The sequence below is a fragment of the Malaclemys terrapin genome, chromosome 2, assembly GCF_027887155.1.
Source record: "Malaclemys terrapin pileata isolate rMalTer1 chromosome 2, rMalTer1.hap1, whole genome shotgun sequence".
Lineage (NCBI taxonomy): Eukaryota > Metazoa > Chordata > Testudines > Emydidae > Malaclemys > Malaclemys terrapin.
The window spans coordinates 169986068-170010416 of record NC_071506.1 but is presented as its reverse complement, the minus strand read 5'-3'; the positions used below and the strand labels follow the sequence as shown (position 1 = coordinate 170010416).

At 39.5% G+C, this 24349-nt stretch overlaps 1 protein-coding gene across 1 annotated transcript in view; it reads right to left on the bottom strand.

Moving 5' to 3' along the window:
• GABBR2 (gamma-aminobutyric acid type B receptor subunit 2) overlaps nucleotides 1-24349 on the bottom strand; it is an 847514-nt gene that overhangs the window by 243962 nt on the left and 579203 nt on the right. Inside the window, exons 10-12 of the mRNA XM_054020335.1 lie at nucleotides 21135-21285; nucleotides 20519-20651; nucleotides 8150-8257 (exon numbers count right to left, since the gene is read on the bottom strand). Coding sequence (XP_053876310.1) covers nucleotides 8150-8257; nucleotides 20519-20651; nucleotides 21135-21285 — 392 coding nt within the window. The remainder of the gene's footprint in view (nucleotides 1-8149; nucleotides 8258-20518; nucleotides 20652-21134; nucleotides 21286-24349) is intronic.

Below are 24349 nucleotides of genomic sequence, written 5' to 3'. Positions count from 1 at the left end.
AGTCATAGGCACAGGTCAGAGCAGTCTGTGGGCTGCTTTAACATGTGTCAGCTGACAATGGTCCCCAAAGGACAGTTTGCCATCTGACGATAGCTTGAATGCTGTGTGTTCTGCCCAGGCCTTTTCCCTCCCCTGCTCTGTGCCGATATGCCCACTGAGCTGGTGACTGTTGTGAGGGTGGCAGGGTCAAATTATAGCATAGGTATGATAGACTTGTGCCTACTTTGAGCTTTCATTGAACAAAATAGTAAATTTCTGGATCTCATAGTTGTGAAAAGAAGTTTGAAAATGTGACCAGAGAGTACCCAAAACAGCACATGCCTGCACATACTCTGGAATAATAGCTCTGAACGGTGCCAATTCCAAAACCCATTATTCTGGGGCATCCACCAACATCATAGAGTCCTCTGCTGTGGTATATGGTAAGTAATGAATGCAGTGGATGAGGCTCACCTATCCAAATAGATGCACATCCTAACTGATGGGGTAAGTACTGCATGGACCTGTGCTGTCACCCTGCCTCTTTGGAGGGAGAAAAGTCCCATACTTTTTCTGAGGGGAGGGACGGAGAGTTCCTGCTCCTGCTCCATGGGAGGTGGAAGGGAACAGGTTTCCTGCCATTTTCTGCTCCTGCCTCTTTGAGAGAAGAGTGGGCCCTCCACCACTGCTACTCCAAATGTGGTGCAGGACAAGGAGACATGGCTCAGCTGTTACTGAGAATGAGGTCAAGCAAAAACAGGTATTTTTAATAATGGGTGTTTTTTACCCCAACCAGCTTTTTGAAGAGCTCTAGCAGCTCCAGGTTTTGTAGCAGGAAACTGAAATATGACAGAATCAGAGCTACAGCTCTGGTTAGGGGAAAGATGCTGCTGCCATAGAGTCATTGCAAGAAAAGGTCACCAGACTATTTTAACATGGGCAAAACAATGTATTTTTGCACAGCTTTGTTATCAGAAACAGCTGAACCGTTTTGGCTGAAATTTTCCAGATACATTCAGCGTGAGGTAGAGACCAGGCCTGTATAAGTTCAAGCAGTGAAAGTTTGGCAAAGTTATAAGCAACTGAAAACAGGCCTTATAATGAAAAGTGTTGGGTAACCTTAGTAAGTAGTGCTGCCTGCCCCACCTATAATGATTACAGGTTATTTGTTACAAAGGACCCCTGCCTCATTTAGTACACAGTATGGCGAATTAATGAGGCAAAGGGTTCAAAGAGCTAAAAGGAGGTTCTCATGTGTTTAAAGCACTGGACTGGGACTCAGGAGAGCTGGTTTCTATCCTTGGCTCTGCCACAGATTTTCTACAGGCCAAAATGTTCACTGGGGCCAAATTAAGACAAACTTGACTCTAGCATTATCTAGCTTTTGAATATTTGATTAACTTTACTTTTACATCTTTTTTAATGTAATATGTCCTTATAGTCAACCTGAATAGAGTACTACTTTGCTACATTTCATAGTGCTACACATAGCTATACCAACTTGGACCTCTGTAAATAATTCTTCTTTCTCCTTGATGTTTACAGCTTTCATCTACTTAGAGGTGATTTTCATATCCCTTCTCTAGTCATCATTTGGTTACACAATACAGATTTAGTCTTTTACTCTTTCCCCATATATGAGTGAGGGCTTCAGGTTGGCAGTATGATTGCAGACTGATTGCAAATATCCAGAGACTCTGATGTAGTGGCATTACAGAGTGGAATAACGATGGCAAAACAGCATAAATGCCAGTCTTTGAAGAAGATAATGCTTTTCATTTCCACTCCCTTCATTCACGTTGCCTTTACCTTAGAACAACATTTTGGCATCAAGATAAAACAAGGCCAGCAGAAGTCTAGAATGGTGGTGGTGAGCTATTAAATACTCAACAATATCAATAGAAGATGTACTATCATTTACACACAAAAAATCCCAACCCACATGTCAGATGTAAGTACAAAGCTAGGAAGTTTTGAATGAAGTTGTGTCAAGGCTATCATAGCACCAGCAACATTGTGCTTCAAGTGTGGACTGCAACAAACAGTATTCTGGTTCAGAGATGGTGATTACCAATGCGTCATTTTATTTGTCTGCCAATGGACAAAATTTTACTGGAACTGGGCAAATACTGATTATGGAAACTCTAACTAAGAAATTGTTGTTTAAAATGTGTTAGCCTTCCGGGCTCATCCTCGGTGTGCCCGCGCTGTGTTTAATGCACCTGACGGGGGAGGGAGCAGAGGTGATGTTCAGAACCCAGTGTATAACAGAGCAGCTTCACAACTGTTCTAATTTATGCTGGCAGAACTGGCTTCCTTTAGCAGTTCTGCCTGCTGAGGATACACCAGAACACACATTGTTCCTGCCATTGGCATTCCTCCTCCTCCCATTCTTCACTGCCAGCACATTCTCTGTGTCAGTGCAGGAAGTGGGCAACTTCCCGCTCCTCCCACTGGGCAAAATCCTCAGCTGCCTGGAGCAGCACAGAGGGGATTTACCAAGGCAGGATTAAGCCCCAATTAAAAGTGGGTTTGTTTTTGGTAAATATTAATTCTAGTCTACTTTCCATTATCTCTAATGAGCTCTTTAAAACTTTTCCCTACTGACTTTGCCCTTTTTCATTTGACAAAAACTGATTCCCCAGTACTCCTGTGTTTCTAATGTAGCTGAAATTAATGTGATTCTTTTAAATTACTTCTTTTTAGCACTAGATTGATCAAAGAGGTTAGCAGTGCTCTGGGAATACCGTATCATTTGACAGTTAACGGCTTGGCAGCAGGAGAAGCTCATTCTGGCTTTTGTTGGTTATTTTAAAAACAAGAACAATTGCAGCAACAAAGTAGTGGATTTAAAGTAAAATACAAAACAAAATTGAATGTGGAGCACTGTTTAAACCAATTATAATATTACAAATCATATTCTCAGCCACGTTTATAGTGTCTTCAAATATTTGTTTCGATCTCCACTGGACTGGATTTGAGTTGTACATTTCAATTCCCGGTGAACAACTTCTGTTTGAATAGAATCTTCACTCCAGTTTTTTAAACTTCTTCACCCACCCAACCAACAAAAAAAAAGTATTTCCCCCTTCCCAAATACTTCTCTTAATGAAAACTAAAACATATCAGTTCTTTAATAGAGACAATTACTGGATTACTATGATTATTTTGATTGGGTACAGAGGATAGCTGAATGTTGTAGGCAGGGACAAATTCCACTAGCCTCACCAGCTACAAAGAGTGCAGCCACAGTGTGGAAGCTATTGTATTGCTCTAGCACTATATGAAAGTGGTGGGGAAAAACCAGACGGTCCTTTGGCAAAGCACCCCACTCCCATCTCTGTCCCCTCTTCTCACAGCCATACATAGAGCCCCCACAGAGTAAAAAATCATCAGGAAGTGGAACCACACCAATCCTGCTGCAAGATGGTTATCTGTACCCATAGAGTTAGATTAGGAATTGGGTGGGTCCCAGACAGCAGCCACATCAAGGGATGGGATATTCCAAGGGCCTCACCATCTATCTCAGGGCTCTGAAGAAGGGGCCAGGGCCAGCATCTTTACCCTTCCCTGGCCTGAGGTGGGGCAGGAGGTGTCAGAAAGCAGGCATGGAGCTGCAGAGTAAGCAGGGAACACCTGGTTCCCATCTGCTTCTCAGATCAAAGGAATGTTTTTAGCAAATCAGAAAGTGCCTTAGAATTTCATAAAAATGAAAGAATTTTAAAAATATAAGTTAAAAAAAGTTCTGCTGCTGAATGCCGCCCTACGGTCTAGTTATTGGTTGTTAGATTCAGTGGCCAGAAGGAATCATTGTGTGCAAGCTGGTTGTGTCATACAGTATGTTATGGTGGTACCCCATATAACCTCCAAACCAGCAGGACAAAAATGTCATTACTATCAGAGGTATATTTGAGTATATGAGTTCATATTCTATACAGTTTTTTAGAAGGAGAAAGTAATCTGTCAATATATAAACAAATCAAAAAGTTATTTATAGACTGCACCATATATATTAAAGGTAGAAATAAAATTATTAGGTAAACTTGTCCTCCTTACTAATGCAGAATGGTTCCTTTCATTATATTCTCTTCGCTGCTGTTTTATTCAGTCTACCTTTAAATGAATCAAGTGACGGGTTCTAGAACTATGCAGAGCCTATTTCACAATCTAATAGATTTCACTGTTAAGAATATTGTCCTGATATTCAGCCTAAATTATCCATGATGACCGACAAGGTAATGTACCTAAAAGCAACATTTTATTGAAGCTAGACATTTATGAATAGATAGACCCTGAACTATCCATAAAGTATTAAACAAAAGGGTATTTAAATCATTTAAGATATACCCGTTATTTGTCAAGTTAAAAATATTAGAGTTTCAATTTGTTTGGTTTGCTATAATGCGTATGACTTAGGCTTGGATCATTTTTTTTTAAATCTACTGTCTGTAAGCTAAATCTGATTGAAAATGGCAATAGAGTATTTTCTGTCAGTTCAATGGTTATTGCTACCGTTACTCTATTTTGGGGACAACAATAAATTCCCACTCTCAAATCTGAAGTAGAATTACAATGCCGGTCATTGTACTGTCCCTGCTGGAAACCATATGGTACAAGAAAAGAACTTCATGTTTCTGAGTCATCTCTCCTGTCTTAAATAGAGCTTATCTATCTTGGTTAACCAAAATGGAAAACACAGTACAATTAAACATTTTGTGTGGACAACTAATTAACTAATTTGCATTTTCTTGTCAATAAATAGTCCTCTGTTTAAGGATTCTATGTCTCAAACTCTGAAATGGGAAACCAAAATAAGAAAGGACAAGGGAAGGGAACGGAAGTGATTAATATTGCGAAACAAATGTCGTTTTGATTCATAGGGGAGGTAAATTATGTTGCAATCCAATGTTTTGACTGAGCTGCCCTTAATATTTCCAGCATCTCTCAAGATAAAGCAGTTTATTGGGCAGCATTTAGATATTTGAAGACATTATCCAACCACCACTACTGTGCTTTTATTAAAAAAAATGTAAATGTTTAATGCACAATGGTCAATCAACGACTGGACTAATCAAGTTATTCACTACATGTCAGATCCCGCCACCCTTACTCTGTCTGAGTAGTACCTTGCTGTGTAAATACTCCCACTGAAGCTGATGGGACTAGCTGAGGAAAAAGAGACGAGTCAGTGGGTGAGTAAGGGCCGCAGAATGCAGCTAATAATAATTGACAGACAAGAGTCACTCAATGTCAGAGATGAGGGACCATTTGACTGTCTAAAGGCAAATGGCTTGTCAGAGTACAAAGTGACTTCTTAATGAAAGCCCAATAGATTGAATGATTCATTCCTGTTAGAGACCTTTTGAAATGATATATTTTGGAGCAAACGATAAAATCTACAATATAAACACAATATTAGAAATAAGGATGAGAAGCCAAATTCTGTTTTCAGTTATACCAGCAGAACCTTGAGCAGTGGACTTCAGTGGACAGAATAGTTGTTCAGATGTTGGAGAAACATTGTTTTGTGCAGTAAGAATTCAATTCTGGGAAAATGGATCCTTGGACTCAGCTAGAATAAGTATGCACATTATGGTGGCCCTCTGTATGGAAGTGTTAAGGAGGGAAGGGGCTCTCATCCCAGCCAGTGCACCCATAATTTGGCTCTTAATTGTTTTCGTCATTCAAAATATTCTGCACTGAATAAAAATACCTATCGAAAACTCTGGTTCAGAACCAAAATATAAGAAGTAATGAAGTGTTTTTGGGGTCAAGGCACCAGACTGGATCTCACGAGATCTGGATTCAATTCCTGGCTAAGTCAACAGACTTCCTGTGTACTAGGAGAAGTCACTTCAGCACTCTGTGCCTTGGTTTCCCCATCTGTAAAATGAACATAACTGTCCCTCTGCCTATCTAGATTGCAAGCTCTTTGGAGTATGGTCTGTCTCTTACTAGCTATGTATACAATAAGTAGCACAATTGAACCTCCAGGTTCTCCTGTAGTACAAACAATAAGGTATTTTATTAACTCTTAAAATGCAGGGTCCTTGAAAAGGGCATGCATAGGAAAATCTTTAAGGTGAACCTGTGCATTTTCCAGATAACTTTCCCCTTTCTCAGGTTTATGTGGCTCTATTTTTTCCTTCTTTAGCATAAATATTACAATTGCATGTATAGAATTGTGTATGGTAGCTGATTTTAGCTCTACAATGGCCAATAGTTTGTCAGCTTTGTTTTTTCATTCTAATTTCCATTCATATTTTCCCAGCAAAATGAGTAACTTAATAGAGTCTGCATCCAACGAAGTGAGTATTCACCCACGAAAGCTCATGCTCCAATACGTCTGTTAGTCTATAAGGTGCCACAGGACTCTTTGCTGCTTTTACAGATCCAGACTAACATGGCTACCCCTCTGATACTTAATAGAGTCTCATAGACTATAAGGGCAGAAGGGACCATCACGATCATCTAGTCTGATCTCCTGCATATTGCAGGCCACAGAACCTCACCCACCCACTCCAGTAATAGATCCCTAACCTCTGGCTGAGTTACTGAAATCCTCAAATCGTTGTTTAAAGACTTCAAGTTACAGAGAATCCACCGTTTACACTAGTTTAAATCTGCAAGTAACCCATGCCCCATGCTACAGAGGAAGTCGAAAAACATCCCAGGTCTCTGACAGTCTGACCTGGGAGAAAATTCCTTCCCAACCCCAAATAAGTCGGTCAGTTGGACCCTGAGCATGTGGGCAACAACCACTAGCCGGACACATGGAAAAGAATTATCTGTAGAACCTCAGAGACCTCCCTAGCTATTGTCCTTTGTCTTCTGTTTTTAAAGAAAACCATCTAACATTTCATATGTGTAAAGAAACTATATTAGAAGAAACAACAATATAGAAATCCAAACATGAGATGCCACATACTAGATCAGGGATCAGCAACCTTTGGCACGCGGCCCACCAGGGTAAGCACCCTGGCGAGCCAGGCAGGTTTGTTTACCTGCCACGTCCGCAGGTTCGGCCGATTGCGGCTCCCACTGGCTGCGGTTCGCCGCTTCAGCACATCCCTCGGCCTGCGCCACATCCCGCAACCCCCATTGGCCTGGAGCGGTGAACCACAGCCAGTGGGAGCTGCGATCGGCCGAACCTGCGGATGCGGCAGGTAAACAAACTGGCCCGGCCCGCCAGGGGCTTTCCCGGGCCGGCCACGTGCCAAAGGTTGCCAATCCCTGTACTAGATAAAGGTCTGAACTACTGTATTTCTAGCTTGGCTTTTCTATATACCTCTATCCCAATATAAAGTGATCCAATATAACACGAATTCATATATTACGCGGTAAAGTAAAGCATTATTGTGGCTCAATTCTGACTGATCTTGGTCACTGCCTATGCCTTTCCAATCAAAACTAGAACAACAAAATCCTACAAGTACTCTATCTCATCCCCTCCTAGCAAGCTATGAGAAACTTTTGTTGGCAACACTTATATTCCAGGTGGTGCAAACTGACTTAATATGACCATAAGAATGGCCATATTGGGTCAGACCAAAGGTCCATCTAGCCTAATATCACATCTTCCGACAGTGGCCAATGCCAGATGTTTCCAAGGGAATGAACAAAACAAGTAATCATCAAAGGATCCATCCTGTCATCCATTCCCAACATGTGGCAGTCAGAGACTCAGGGATACCCAGAGCATGGGATTCAATGGAGCCAAGACATGTTACAGTTGAGGATCTGCTCCCTGGCGATTTATGGATACTGGAAGAACTTCACAAACTATATATATATAGGATATAAACCAGTGAGGAGCAGGGTTTCCCCAACCTTTGCATTTTGTGAACCACTTTGTAGATATATATCCCTCTCCTGGACTCGTGGATCCTTTCAAAGTCTATTGCTTGATTGTCAAAACAGTTTATTCCATAGAACACCACTGAGGGCTCTGTAGATCACTATTTGAGAACCTCTGATATAGAGGCTACGAAGGGGATATAAAGAAAAAAGGGAACAAATGTTGACTATTCAGTGTATTTCAATATGATATTTTTCTGAAAGGGAGGACAGTGTTCCACAGCATCAGTGGAAGTATGGGTATCCAGGGGGTACAACAATAGTGCAGATAACAGCTTCATCATATCTGTGAAAAGAACAGTTGTTTCCTCACCTTTTTCTTCATTTTTACATTTTTGAAAATTGCATGAACTCTCCAGGTTTTTGCAAACATTGCTCCAAATGCAGTTGTGTAGCCCACTGTAAGAATCCACGTCCGGACCTAAGATATAATCAAAGACACAGCCTTTTAGTTTTTCACAGTTTTAATGACTTAAACTTCTCAAAATAGTCTAAAATATCGATTGTATCTAGAGATAGTAAAACAGTTTAGCATTTTTTTTTTATTTTTAAATTCTGTTCACAAGGTAATGGCACAGTTTTCTTCAATTTTTTACAGAATATTTTATTTATTTATTTTTAATTTTCAAAATTTCTAATTTGTTCCCCTCTTTCTTCCCTATTTTTCTGTTTTCCATTGAATGCAATAAAATGAAGACTGAATTCTTTCCCCCCTCCACTTTTTCCTTTGCAGTTTTCCCCCTTTTCCACTCTAACTTTTCATAACGTCTTCAACTTTGGAAAAACTACAGAATAGCAAAAGGAGAAATGAAAGTGTGACTCTGCTGGTCTGTAACTTTGCTTGAGGGAGAAACAAACAAGAGGCCTATCAAGGCCTGCATCTTTGGGAGAGCTATAGCAGCAGTCAATAGCTAAACAAGTTAGTAAATTTGATAGATAGTGTGGAACTAAATGGTGAAGGACCTTAATGCCAAGGAAAGTGTGTTTGGTACAGTGAAGAAGGGACACAAAGGAGGAGGAGATGTGGTTGGAGCAACAACCAGAAAGATGATCCTAACAGCAACATTTTGAATGGACTTAAGGGACCAATGTGGATAGCATCAAAGTTAGATAGTACGATATTACAGTAGTCAAGATATGAGATAATGAGGGCCTGAACAAGAGCCTGGGTAGTCTGGAAAAACAGAAAAAAATGGATCTTTAAAAATATCATGTAGATAGAAGTTGGGAGACATGGACATGGCCTGAATGTATAGGTTTTAGAGCAGAGGTCTCAAAGTCCTGGCCCGTGGGCCATCTGCGGCCCGAGAACCTCCCCACTGCGGCCTGTAGATGAGAGATGCATGCAGCCACACTGTTGATAAAGTCTGCTGCAGGTGCCACACCCCGCAGAGTGAGGGATAGAGGGATAGAGATACCATTACTAGTTGCTGGGCAGATTCAGCCACGGAGGCAGCATCATTAGTTGCCGGGCAGAATCAGCCATGGAGGCAGCATCACTTTTTTCCACAAGTCAAAATACCGAACACAACTATCTGAAGCACACCTTGCTGCAATCCTGAAGGTTTCAACTGCTCAGTCACTGAGGCCAAACATCAACAAACGGACAGAACTGAAGTGTTGCCAGGTGGCAAACACTACAAACTTTGGCTGGCGAAGAATTGTATAAAGTTGTATGTCAGTTTTATTATTTCTAAGAAATTCGAAATAAAAAATACAATATAAACGTTTTCTTTTCTGAACACCATCTTCAGTGACATTATTGGCCTGCTAGGAGGATTTGAGGACTGGCATTGGCCCTAAGGTAAATTGAGTTTGAGACCCCTGTCTTAGAGAGAGAGGACCAAATCACAGATAACACCTAGATTGTGGCCTTGAGTGATTGAGAAGATAGTGATCTTATAAACAGTAATGGGAAAATAGAGGAAAGAGGAAGGTTAGAAGGAGAACCAGGATAGAACAATGCCTCAAAAGCAATGGAGGCCAGGATTTTAAGTAGGAAGTTATCAAAGACATCAAAGACCACTGAGAAGTCAAGAAGGAGGTGGATGGAGTACAGACCCCTGAAAGCAGCTAACAAACAAATGTACTTAATGTTATTGTAGATAATGGCTCCCTACAGATTTCCATGCAGAAAGAACTACTGTACACATATGACCAGGCAGAGACCAAAATGTATAAGGTGAATGCAACGTTGAGAATAGAAAGCATTGGAGAAAGGTATCCAGGATGGCAAAAATAAATAAATAAATAAATAAAAAATCAAGTTTACAAAGAATGTGAAATCTTTAGGTATCTTGTATCTTATAGATGGAGGCTATTCACCTCAATATAGCAGAGTTAAGCCAACTCCAATTGGTTTTGACAATCCACGTTACACCACAGTTTTCAGGCTACTGGTTTGTGATTTCTCTTCCAGTCAGCATACAATGAGTTCTTTTCCCAAAATGTGTGATAATTGTATGTAATGTTCAAATGTGTTATTAATAAATATTCAGTACTTTTGTGTATCCAATATGATATTTTGGCAGACAGATACATGATATTTTAATATCTCTAGTAAAGCTCTTTTTTGTCCTTGCTCAAGCAGCAATTATCCTTGGGGATACTAATAAATTCAATTATGTTCATAATTCAGAAAAAATGTTATTTTTACCATGCTCAGTACAAAAAGGTTATGATTTGGATTAATTTATATTATAATAATATAGCCTATCGGCTGTAGTGGAAACCCTACTAATTAAAAATAATTTGTTCAGAATGAGCTCTCTGCAGCCAAGGATGTGAGGATGATTTTAAAATGAAAATAGGTTTTAATTTAAAAGAAATAACCTTCCATTTTTCTGCCATCATTTATAAAGCACACAGTAAAACAAGGTATTTACTGTACATTGAGTACAGTAACATCATGATCAGTTTCTATTCTATCTGATTTTTAGAGAAATTATGTTCATCATTTGTATTGGATCTAGACACAAAGTCAAAAGAACCTGACAAAATTAATAATGACTCATGATCCTGTTTCTCGATTATTTTCACTTAATATAGTTAAGATATTGCTTTGATTTGTAGTGGAGAGGGTAGAAAGGTGCCATGACGTGAGTAGTGAAACAAAGACAACAATGTGCCAGATTCTGCCCTCTACTAGCATACAGGGCTCCCATCAAAGCCAGTACTTTTGTTTCTCCAGACCTGGAGAAAAATCACAATATAGAATTCTTTGAAAATAAGGATTTTTTTCTCACTGACAATAATATTTCCATGATTTGAGCAATTCTCAGGAAAAATACAGCAGTGTAAGTGTTATTACTGTTGCAATCCCCCTCTAAAGCTGGATCCAGCAAAGCACTAATGCAGGTATTTAAACAGGTGAGCAATCCCATTGATTTCAGTACGGTTACTCATATGCTTAAAGTTAAGCACCTGTATAAGTGCTTTGTGGGACCGGGATCATAACAAGAAACATTAGAATAAATAGAAATGTACACATTTATAGAAACATCTGTTCACCTTGGGTTTGATCCTGCTGCCACTGAAGTCAATAGCAAAACTCCAATAGATTCCAGTGGGAGGAGAAGAAAACGCAGGCCACAAATGATTGAGCATGTCTACTTAAATTGCAACATACTTTTTTTTAAAAAATCAAGCTCTTTTATGATAAATACTTAAGTCTTTCAATGCATTCCTTAGAGTTTGTGGTATCTGCACAGTACTGTCAAAACATGTGCAGCAATAATAGAAAATTCAAAACTGCTGTTTCCACACAAATCAACTATTGTGCTTTCTCACTCTCTCTCTCACATACTGTGGGCTTCCCTCTTGAATTTGTAATAAACTTTAGACCATTTTCAATTACCCCAGTAATGTGAGATTATACACTAATTGTTCATGATTCTACAAGGTGGCTTTAACATCTAGACATTGTCCTATTGAAGGAGAGGCAAAATGTACTAAATTTTTCATTAATAAATTTGAATCACAAATTACTGCCTTACATTCTGTGGTGAGCCCAGTGTGTACTTGCTTCAGCATGTGGAACATCCATTTAGCTTTAAAACTTTTGTCCCTATAATTTGTTTGAAGAAAATTTGACTTATCAAGATAAAAGCTGAACCTACTCTCATTCCAGTCAATTGGAGAACTCTCTCTGATTTTAACAGGAGCAAGATGAGGCCCTGAGCGAGCAGCACAGATTGTGGTGGTCATGGAAATGGTTACACAAAACACATAGATTAAAATTAAAATGTAGGAAAGAAAAACAAGAGAGCAAGCAAAACATAAGAAGACTGTCTGAAAATCCCAGCTGTCATTTTTAAAAAGGACCCTAAGAAAACCAGAGGCCCAAATGCCACTGAAATTCAGTGGGAACTTGGTACATGTTACAGGACCGCCCCAATTGGAATGGACTCCCATAGCATGACAGGCACAACTGCCCGTTTCCTTTTTCAGAGTTCCTAGTAACTCCATCGAGCCCTCTTGACACAATACTACCCTCCTTATAAAATATTGTGCAAGTTGTCCACAAGTGAGTCCCAAGCACATATAATTTGTCACCCCACTGGAAACAGTGTTAAGATCATCCAACATCTCAGCCCACAACAGCCCACATATCGTACACCAGCACCTTTGACCACACCCAGAGTCTCTGTCAGTCCTCCCTTGTCCTTGTACCAGTACAACCATCCCAATTCTTCCTACTGGAGTGTAAGCCTAGTCTTGCCAGCAGGAACCCCACCAGACTCTCTGCTGGGAAATCCTCTTTTATCAAGGGGGCATCCCTTACTCCTCCTGGCCATCTAATGGTTTTTCTAGTTCCAGTTCTTCAGCCCTGGAGATGTCATCAGGTAAGCTCATCCACTGCTCCCCAGCCCTCAGCTCTGTAGCTTACAGCTAGCAAGCAACTCCCTGCACTGCTCCTCCTGACTTCAGCCCTGGCTCTTTGCCCTGGGGACACCAGCTAGAAAACCCCTCTTACTGCTCTCCTGCCTTCAGTCTTCTCCCAAGTTCCAAACATATAGTCTCTAGAAGCTCTCACCTATCCATGACTCCTACTCAGGCAGCTCTGATTCACCAAGTCTCTCCCAACTCACTGAGTTTCTCCCAGCTCCTGATAGCCCCCAACTGGAGCCCCACTCTCTTAACTGGTCAAATGTGCACATCTGTCCTGGCACAAGGGGTACTGGACCTACTTCATTCACAGGGGCCAGTCACTCTGTGACAGTGCCATACAGTCTTTGGCTCTACTGAAAATCCCCATCAAAATAACTAAACTCGAGGGAAAGAAAATGAAGCACATATAAAAACCTGAAGAAAGTTGAAAGAATAAAGAAATAACTGGAAAGCATAAGAGGAGAGAACATAACAAATACAGAAACCAGACAGAGGCATGTGTGCTCTTACATCCCAATGGTTTTGAATGTGGGACGGATTGTTCAGCAGGTAAAGTCAACAGCCAATACAATGTAAAATTGGTTCAGATGCTGCAGAACTTTATGTTTTATTTTTTACTAGGCACATTTTCCAAATCTTAATAGCATATATCTAGGTTTCTTTGTGCCAGACTACATGATGACACATTAGATTTTGTATAGAAAAATGTAAATGATATCTTAGACATAGCTATCATGTAAAGTATAGCGCATTAGTTTCTCTCTGACTGGAGTACTGTATTTAAGTAAAAAAACTTGCTCATATGGAGGCTAGCTGACTTTTATTGTCCCCTGTAATAACTGAGCTGAATCCAGGGAATAAAGGGCCTGATTTTCAGAAGTGCCAATGTGTCACTGGCAGACCTGGTGCCAGCTCTTGCCAAGATTGTAGGAGTTAGCTGAGTACTGACAAATTCATATCTGGAAACCAGACCAGCTCACCTGTATGTTAGTATTACTCAAGAGAGGTATTAAAGTTATAAGGATGTGTTTAGTGTTTAGACTGTATAAAATACTTGTAAGTTGCTGCATGCATTAATCCTACTTGTAATGTTTCTACAAAGGTAATATGTAAGTTTTGCTTATAATTGTAAAAAAGGCCTGCTCTAAACTTGTTCTCCCTGCCTAATCAAGGAGGACTATCAAGACTAAGTGGGCCATTGTGAAGCATCATGATAAAGTCTTTGCTAATTGCTCCTATACAGGGTACGTGCAGAAGGTCTCATCCCATCAGTTTGAAAAGAGAGCAGGCCTACTTTAGAGCAGCCCCAAAGCTGCTGCAAACTATGCCAGGGCTGGTATAGAAGGCCTAGGTGAGACAGTCACAACCGGCTCCATTACAGCTCCTTCCCCTTTCATATGTTCCCAGATGATATTAATGGCGGTTGTGTATCTATTGCACAGGTTGAGGGACAAATAGCTGCTCATTTTGAGGGAAGCTGGAATCAAACCCACCCTTAGGAACACATTAGCCTTCTCAGCCCACAGTGAGCCCAGTACCGAGCTCACAAGGCATTGCTAAGCTTAATTAATTGTTTGTAAAGCACTTTGAAATATCCTCCAATGGAAGGTGTTACAAAAGTCCATATATTATTATTAGATTTAGTATTCTATCTTAATTATTTCCAATGTGCACACACCAGTTTAGTATTTAGGCGCCACACACTTTCGTGGCATTTCTGCTTTCCAAAACTCTCTTGACCATTTAATAGCTTTTTTATTATTATTTTTCCACTGGCTTGCATTTTTTCAGTTTGCATCACATTTTATTTCAATCCGTATTTCCAGCTTCTCTTGTGCTCAGATACCATGGTGACTGTAAGATTAAAAATAAAAAGGTAGCCTCTTTGCAGTATTTTTCCTTATCCTCTGGAACACTTCCTAGTTGATTGTATCTGCACATTTAATTGAAGTAGTGTTTTGTTATTTTCCAGATCATCACTAATAAAGGGGTTATGAATAAAACAAAGCCTAACACTAATCTATACAGTACTGCCCAGAACACTTCCTCACAATTCAGTACTCAGTGCTATTTATTATTTCCGTTTGTTTACTTGCCTTCAGCCAATTTTCAGCCAATGCATATTGGAATTTTATTGCAGGACATTTGACCTGTTCTATTCTAGATAGGACATTAAATCATGCTGTAGTTGATATTATGGAATGCAGTTTGCCACCTATTGTAAGTATACAGAAATTGAGTACAGTACAGTATATATTGAATGTACTTAATTAACTTTGCATAGAAAAGAGGAAATAGCAAGCTGGAAGCAGTAACTGAGTTTAGGAACACTGGCCCTAATTCATGAAAGCACTTGATCATATACTCACTGTAAACTCATGTATAATTGCATCCCTATTCAGCAAAGTAGTTGATCACACACTTTAAGTGCTGAAGTGGGGCTATTGTTAATGTTCAGTTTTCAATTTCAACAGAGCAAATGCAATATACCATATCCTCCTGGGACAAGCACATCACAGAATAAAAATGGTATTGTAATGTATCCAAAAATTGCCTGAAAACATTCAGTGCTAACAAAACTTTATTTGGTATGATGCCATACCACGTCACAACCAGCCCCCTTCAAAAACAATTACAGGAGTCTACATTTGCCACATATCTGTAAACAGAATAAATGAAGATGTAGGTTATGGGCAGGTAGAAGAATTCAGCAAATCCATCAAGCACAGGATTGCTCTGAAAGCAATAAAATCTGTACTACAGAGAAATACTGCACATTAGGATTGCCCTAAACAGGAATAATTTGCACTAGGCAGCCAAATCACCTGAACTTTGTGAGCAGCTTTAGGAGCACACATGGACAGTCCCTAACTGGCAAGAAACGTCTGCTGTGTGCTTGTATATGCCAGAGTACACCGCTTTCCCATCTGCCCCAAGAAAAGAACTAGTGGTTAGGCTCTGTACAAGTTAATTTTTAGCCACATCTCTGCATTATAATGCAATGATATTGCTTTTTTAGGAGAATGCTACAGAATTAATTTGTATACTAGTTTTTATGTAGTTTTTCATAAATTTCAGCACCTTCCATTACATTATCCCCAAGTCACATCTTATGGCTCCACGAAAGCTTGAAAAGCTTTAAATGTCTATGTTCTTTTGTTTCTTTCTCAAATAATTTATTCTTATATGATATCCCACTTTTCTTTTATGGTATTGTGGCATTTCCATAGAGAGTGTAAATATTTACACACTATGATTATGTTGTATCTTCTGTTCTTTACACAAACATAATATGAAGGAACCACATGGACACAGTGGGGTGCAAAAAATGTTTACTGACTGCATATAAGAGGGGTGGCCAAACTGTGGCTCTGGAGCCACATGCGTCTCTTCAGCAGTTAATATGCGCCTCCTTGTATAGGCACTGACTCTGGGGCTGGAGCTACAGGCGCCAACTTTCCAATATGCTGGGGAGTGCTCACTGCTCAACCCCTGGCTCTGCCACAGGCCCTGCCCCCACTCCACCCCTTCCCGCCCCTCCCCTGAGCCTGTCGTGCCCTCACTCCTTCCCTTTCCCCCCCAGAGCCTCCCGCATGCCACGAAACAGCTGATTGGGAGGTGCAGGGAGGGAGGGGAGGCGCTGATCGGCGGGGCTGCCGGTGGGTGGGAGGCACTGGGAGCGGGAGTGGGGAGCAGATGGGGGGCTGCTGGCTTATTACTGTGGTTCTTTGGCAATGTACATTGGTAAATTCTGGCTCCTTCTCAGGCTCAGGTTGGCCACTCCTGGCATATAACATATGAGTCCTAGCTACAGATAGACACTGCTGCTCTGGCAGGGTTCTGGTGGCTTTGGCAACACACACAGTTGGGTTTGCAAGGCTTACGCTCTGGTGCTAAAAATAGCCACGTGGATGTTCCTGCTTGGGCTGGAGCTCCAGGTCTCAAACCTGAGGAGGAGGGTGGGTCTCAGGGTATCCCACAGGAGCCTAACCTGATCCCTGTGGTTTTCTCCAGCCTGCCTTCACCTGCCCCTTCTCAGAGAGTGGGAACTTGCCTTGCTCCGCTCTCTTGGGTCTCCTCTCTCACTGAGTTCTCTTCCCTCTCTGTGTAGTTCTCCTGGACTCTTTCCCAGCTGTGATCACTAATTGTAACTGAATCACCAAATCAGAATTACCTGGGGGTTGAATGCTAGATCACAGGCCAAGTTGAGCCTGACTCCCCTTAAAGGGCCAGCCAGTCTGTGACAATGGACCACCTGGCTGATCCAGTAGGGCAATTCCAATGCTTCTGTGTGGTTTTGGAAACCCCTTAGAAACAGTCATGCTTTAGGAGAAATGGTAAACTGATCTTTATATATTGTGAATATGTAAGAAAACAATAAAGCCAAACCCCAAGAAGGGGTAAATGTGGACTATATCTAATGTGCATAACTTCAGTTGAGGGGTGGAGAGGAACACTTCCTTTTATTTATGGCCTGGTTTTAAGATTTTTTTTCTTCTCCTTTTATTATTTATTGAAATAAGATATTTAAACTATTTAAATATTTTCTTCAGTAGTCTCTACAGATCTTTTTCCCATATGTAATACATCAGTTTTGTTTGTCATTTTTTCTTATAAATGAAAAATGTCTTTAGTTAAGATAGTATATAACAGATACAGTAATATCTCTGAAAATTAAAAAAAATTAAAGCTGCTAATGAGTCACTAGTGCAGTAAATTGCAACTAATTTCTTGCTGTGTTTAAATAGTGTCAATTCTGGCAGTGAATTTGAAAAACAGAAATTAGAGCAATTACACAAGGATATTAAACAACTGAAATATTTTAGCATTGAGGCTCTGGTGGCAATTCCATTGTGCACATGATAATTGTGACTCCATCATTAAAACTCAGTTCTGGTTTGCACAGAACACAAGGATTCAACCTCTTTGTTTTCTGTGAAAAAAATTTACAGCACTTCGTGAGTACAGAATCTATTTTCTGAGATTTTACAAATAAATCCATTCATTAGTTTACAGTTAAATTAATTAAAAACTATGCTCTTCAACAAATGTAGTATTCATTAATTCATCTTCACTGATTTTAAGGCTAGATTATGATGATCTAGTCTGACCTCCTGCACAACACAGGGCACAGAATATTTACTCAATGATTCCTGCATCAAGCCTATAAATTAAGCCCATGGTTTTAACTTTACAGGTCAGTGATACCACAAGGGGAAAAATATGAAAAAAACTGAAAGTGTCTTAAAACAGTTTAATCTAATCTGGGACCATGGACACTAAAATGCCTTAATTATAATCAGATGATTATTACATGGTGTCTCTGTCACTACTGGCCAGAATAAAGATTGTCTGTAAGGCCGGACAAAGGATGGAAATTCCATTTCACAAAAGATTTTGAGTTCATTTTGAATTGGAAAAAAAACCTGAATACTTTGAAGTTCTCTGCAATGGAAAATGCTGAAAAAAATTGTTTTGCGATCTACTGAAACACTGTGTTTTGACTTGAAATGTTTCACTATTGATTTTTATTTTTTATTTTGCTTTGGAATATACAATATAAAATAAAAAAAATCAAATTGAAAAGTTGTTTCAAAGCCAAAAAAATCAAACTATTTTATTCCAGAAAGGTCAAAATAGGATGTTTTGACATTACTGGAACTTTTTTTCCCTTTGAAACAAAATTTCAGTGAAATCAACTTGATTAGTGAAGTATTTCAATTTCAGTCTCCATGTATTTCCAGCTAGCAATAGTTGTCTGGATGCCTTAACTGTGCATTTTTTAACTTAACATGTTCGCATTTATTTTTAATGTAACCTTAATTCTGAATTTTCTGGGTTTATAATGCTTGGTTTGGGGATAATTACACCACCGCCATCATATTTTTTAAGGTTACATACTCTTTAAGTTACATACATTAAGGTTACATACTCTTATCCATAACTCCATTTTAACATAGTTTTTTGTCTTGAAATTTTAAACTAAAGAGACCGATTCCACCTCACTTAACAGAGCTCCTGGTTTAAGGATATTAAGTTGCCAGCATTACATCATCAGAACAAACTCAATAGATGATCAATGCACTTTAGGGCAGGACTTGTTATCCAGAAACTTCTAAGAGCTGATAAGCCCTTCTGTGAATATTACCTTCCTAATACTCTGCAAATGTTCACTAATCAAAGAACAATGAAAATAAAATCACATAATATTTCATTTCTTCTATAGATTTATCTGGAAGCATTTTAATTCAAACATTAGATGTAATATTCTCAGGCACCGGGCTGAGTACAATCTTATGGTTTTGTTCAGTGACAATGATTTTGTGTAATTTAAGTATCATTTGTGTTATTTTTGGAAAGAATTTCCTTTATCTTTTCTTGTAAGTATGTTCCTCTTATCGCCTGCCCTATCTTATTTGGGGAGTACAGCTTATTCCTGAAGAAAGGACGTTTTCTGAAGTTTGCTTGGGTGCCTCTGTTTCTACAGGAAAACTGGAAAGAGTATCTGCCCCCCTCCCATGCTCTAAAGAAGACTAATATTGACTGTCATAAAGATATCTGACCAATATAAAATACCATCAAAGCAATATATCAGCTGCAAAAGAAAGTACCTCAGTTTTGTTCCTTGTATTTTAAATAACGGTTTATAGTCAGTTTTTAAAATAATATCTCTACTGTATAGGTCATGACAAGATATAATCAAAATGTCGCACTGTAATCGTAGTTGCCATAAGTGTACATATGTTCTTACATTATGGAACTCATTCTACCTGGGGCTGACAAGGTAACTTACTTGGAAACTCCATCGTTTGCAGTATGGGGTAGACCTCCTTCTTGGCAATATTGACCAATAACCTTCATTGGTTCCCTGTTTAATTGTAGACTCAAGCCTTGTCTATACATGAACTTGCATCAGTTTCATTAAATTAGATTAGTTAATTGGATACAAACCCCTGTGTGGATGATTTTATTTTGATTTCAGAGTGGCTAACTTTGGCTTAACTAAAACCAGTTCCTACCTGACTATAAGTAAACTAAAATGAGTGTCCACATGGCCTTTTGCACTGGTTTAACTAGATCAATTTAAAATCACTCCTTAATTAACTTGTGAAACTCTGCATAAAGACAAGTCCTCAGTTTAAAATCCTGGTCCTACTCCACAGTAGACTAGATATCTTAGAGATCATCTTTCCACTGAAATCAATGGACTATCACTTCTGTAAAGTTAAACATGTGTGACAGTATTTGCAGGATTGGTGCCTACGATAGTTTACAGCCTAGGTTGAAAACAGTTCTAGAATACTTGCGTAAAATGAACTTCTTTTAGGTCTAGAGAGGACTGGAAGAAAGTTTTGTAGTAAGCTACCATCAGGAAATGTATAGTAATGTTTAATTGACAAAGAAAACATGTATGCTCAGAAAATCATAATAGACCACAGTTCTGATTAGGTGCTGCTCTACACAGGCAGCTTTCAATAATTAACAAATACATAATTTCAAAATTTAGAAGTGCAGTTACACTTAAGACCAGAACCATGGACCAAACCCTGAGAAGTTCTGAGCACCCACAAGTTCCACTGGCTTCAATGGCAGATGCAGGTGCTCTGGACTGCTCAGAATTTGGATCCAGATTTCTGAAAATCCTGGCAAAAGAAGTAAAAGCATCAATGTTAAAATGTACAGAATATTTCACAGAGGACATACATATAACGTGCTAAAAATTATCCCTTTTGCACAAAACATAAAGCTGTTTGCAAGAGCTTCTTAAGCTAGAGAATTTGAAGTTACTTACTGTGCAAAGTGTCTCAAATGTCTTTTCAGAGACAAAGGATCCATCAAGGCCAAAAAGAAAAATAGATGCATAGGAAAGCATCCCCCCAAGGATAATAAGGTTGTTCATGTAGGGACTGGACATCTTTATTAGCCTACAGACAGACGCAGACGGTGCATTAAATAGAAAAAGACAACAGTTAGATGACTCAAACCATAATGAACAGTTTCCTATCAAATTAATTAAACAGATGGCCGACCCTACTTGTGGAATTCTACTAGAAATATGCAAATCAATTTGTGCTTTCCAAAAAAGGTTGGATAAGCATATTAATTGTTAAGGGTTTTGATCTTCTCTGCTAAAGCTACTCCCTACTTTACACATTGGTTAATTAGCTAGGGTTTATGCTAATAACACACCGTGGAAAAGATTAATTTTTCAAACAGAATAAAAGGATTTGATCTAATGGATAGTTAATATCTTTCAACACAAAGCTGTTATATAGTAACTTCAATTAAAGCAAATAACATTTTTAAAATATTGTCTTCCCAATGTGATGTTCTCTTCATATAATTTTAGAGTCCACAAATGTAGTACTTAAATATGAAAAATGAAAAAGATAATGTACATTTCTTACTTCTGATTTCTGTTTTTGATGTTAAAGAACAAAAAAGCACTGGCCATGATCATTCCTAGGATAGTGAGTGCTGAAAGAATACTATAGAGAGGCAAGGAGATCTTACGCAGCTGTTCTTGTATAATTGTTTTGTCCTTTGGAGGCTCCAATCCTAAAATTTCAAGAAGAAAAAAGCTAAAGCCCACATAGAGATTGAATTCTTGTCAAAAAATATATCCCTTCCATTACCCCCAAAAGATCTAAAGACAGTGGGCCATATTCATCCCTGAGGTAAAGCCATTTACTTCAACGGAGATATACCAAATAGTCAAGAAAGGTTTGGACTTCTGATGATATAATACCCTGTTGGAAGGAGAAAGTCCCAATTCAGGAAAGCTTTAAGCATGTGCTTAATTCCATCCTTATTCAGGAAAACAATAAGCACTGCAACACACATGCTTAAATGCTTTTCTGAATTGGAGATGACACAAGTAGTCACAGACTAAGAATATTCTTTCCTAGTCTACTTTTATTTACAGCTAGTCAAACCCTAAAATCCTTATTAGGGTTCCAGTAAGTCCTTATTCACTGAAATCACTAGCAATTTGCCCAAGTTAAAACCGAGTGAGTACTTCAAAATTTAGCCCAATATTTTGTCATCAAGCAAGGATTGACCAAAAAGCAAAAACAGCAGCAAGCCATTACAGCTCGCTTGTGCTACCATATATATGGGAAAGAATATGGCCTTGTGTGTGTTAACTCTACCTCAAACACATTCAAATCCATGTTTTAGAACATATGATTGGGTTGTCAGTCAAAGTCATTACACCCAATCCCAGCCAGTACCCATGCCATTTGGGGACTACCTGGCTTAACAAAAAGAGTAATTTTGAGACAGTGTAACAGTTCTCTATATTTCCTCTTCATCTGATATTCACCTGTGTGCAGAGGGATTGTGAAAGGCCCTCCATATTACTTAAGCCACACAGAAGGGGTTCAGTGCCTGATTGTCTCTTCACAATGGAAAAGGTATCCATGTCAATTCCATATAGGGCAGTGTGAAAGGCTGACTTGACTTTGCCTCCTGACTCAAACCTTGAAACCTAATTTGGACTCTGACCCTTGGTATCAACCCTGGCCTGGACATGACTTAATTCCTCAGCTACTCCTAGCCTCAGGTTTGCCCTTGCTCTGTCCTTGTGGGGATCGTGATAGTAAGTTTCATTCTTGGATATGTTCCTGATACCTGGAGGTGAACTGGTAACAGGGTGGCCTGGTTCCAAAATGCATCTTTGGTCACTAAAAAATTCTTCCTGCAAAAATGAAAAAGGTCGATCCCCACCAAATATTGATGCCTGGCTCAGTGATGTGGCTGACCTTGCAGCTAATGGATGACTGGCATTCCACAGAAGGGGAATGCCCAAAAAATTCAAAGCAATTTGGGCTGAATTTTTAAAGCTCAGTGATTAATGCAGCCCCTGGAGATAGATATGTTGCTTCACTTCCTTCCCTTTGTCCTAGTCTTTTCTTTCTTACTTTATGTATTATGAAGTCCTCCCATAGGCCTTCATCTTTTAAAATAGTCTCAGTGGTTGAAACCTGTCCATGCAACGTGCAGTAAACTCTTAATCTGGTTTAGCCACAACTGAGTTTGTCAACTTTTGTGAAATGTGGTTGTCTTCATTTAGTAAATAGGGTTAGAGATGGATTAACACCCTATTCTACCATAACCACACTTCTAACTGCTGACTAAAAAAAGAAGGGCATAAGGGGGGAGAGGTTTGAAAAAAAACAACGACGGAAAAAACAAAGTTGGCACATCCCATCGTTTCTTACAGGATAAACCATCATTATTCTCCAAACCATTCCAAGACAGTTAAAAAACAAGCAAGAAGCATACAGATATATTTCTATGATTTCATAAGAAAATTAACTTGGAAAAATATTTTAAAACACTTCCTATGTTTTTCTTCCCCGAATCTGGCTTGAATACATTTCCCAATGGGTCATCAGTATTGAGCTGATCAAGTGGTGTAGATATTATACAAGAGCTTTTATAGAAGCAGTTGGTTGGTCTTGTATCCTATGATGATATGCCTAACCCATCAGGGAGTGGATCCTGGGAGCACTCCATCAGAAGGGTCATCCTTGCACCAGTGATGAGCCTGGCTCAGGAGCTGAAGGGGGGCAGCCTGTGTCTCCCCTTTCCCAGGGCTTCCAGGATCCCACCTCAACTCAGGTGAGAACAGCCCTGAAGGCTACCCTAACTTGTGACCTATGTGAAATGGCTCCAGTAGGCTGGTGCACCATGGTAGAATACCTGGGGCAGAGTAATAATCAGTCCATGCTCTATCTCTTGCCAACTCACCCCGGAACACATCTGTGGGGGCAGCTGCTACAAAGGTCTGTGCCTGTTCTGCACTACCTCCTGAGCCTCTATACTGAGGATATGCCCTGGAGGGGCCTTCTGACTACTTTGCAGCCATTTTACGCTAGCTGTGCTGGAGCAACACACCTGAGAATTCCCCCCTCAGACTGCAAATCTTTTGCAGAACTTTAATTCAGGAGTTATATATTTACTCGAAGGGCGATGTTCTTCACAAAACTAAGCAGGCAATAAGACAAAAATACAGTAAAGAACATATCTGAATGAGAGATGCTTACATTAAAGGACACCATTCTCAAAATCTACAGTAACTAAATGACTGCACAGAACATATTGGTTATTTGTATCAGTATTAAACTGAAACAACGAATGGTCTTATAAGATTTATTTTTCACATTTGCAGAATGGAAGTGCAATTTAATAGCTGTTAACTTTATGACTGATTATACTGTTATACTGTATGTATTCTATACAAAAGGCTTTGAGCCAGATCCTGTGCTCCTGATTTTCTGAGACAGGAAGTAACACCAGCTTCCCAAAAGCCATAAAGGGCCATTCCAGTAGCCAGGGATTGCATGGGTATAGGGACACCTTGGCCACACAGCTTCTGCTGGGGTGCTGGGAGAAGAAGGGTGTGGCAGTTCTGTATCACCCGAGCAATCCCTCATGCTGGGGGAATCTTTAATGGATCCTTTAAAACAAGTTTAATGCTGCTTTGTGCTGCCAGACCAGTATAAAGAAATCTTAGCAGGGCCCAAGATCTGGCCCTTTATCTGTGCCTAGTTATACATGCCCACAACTATTATCTGTGAAAAAAAGAGACCCCTTATTCATTTCTGTAAGTTTACTG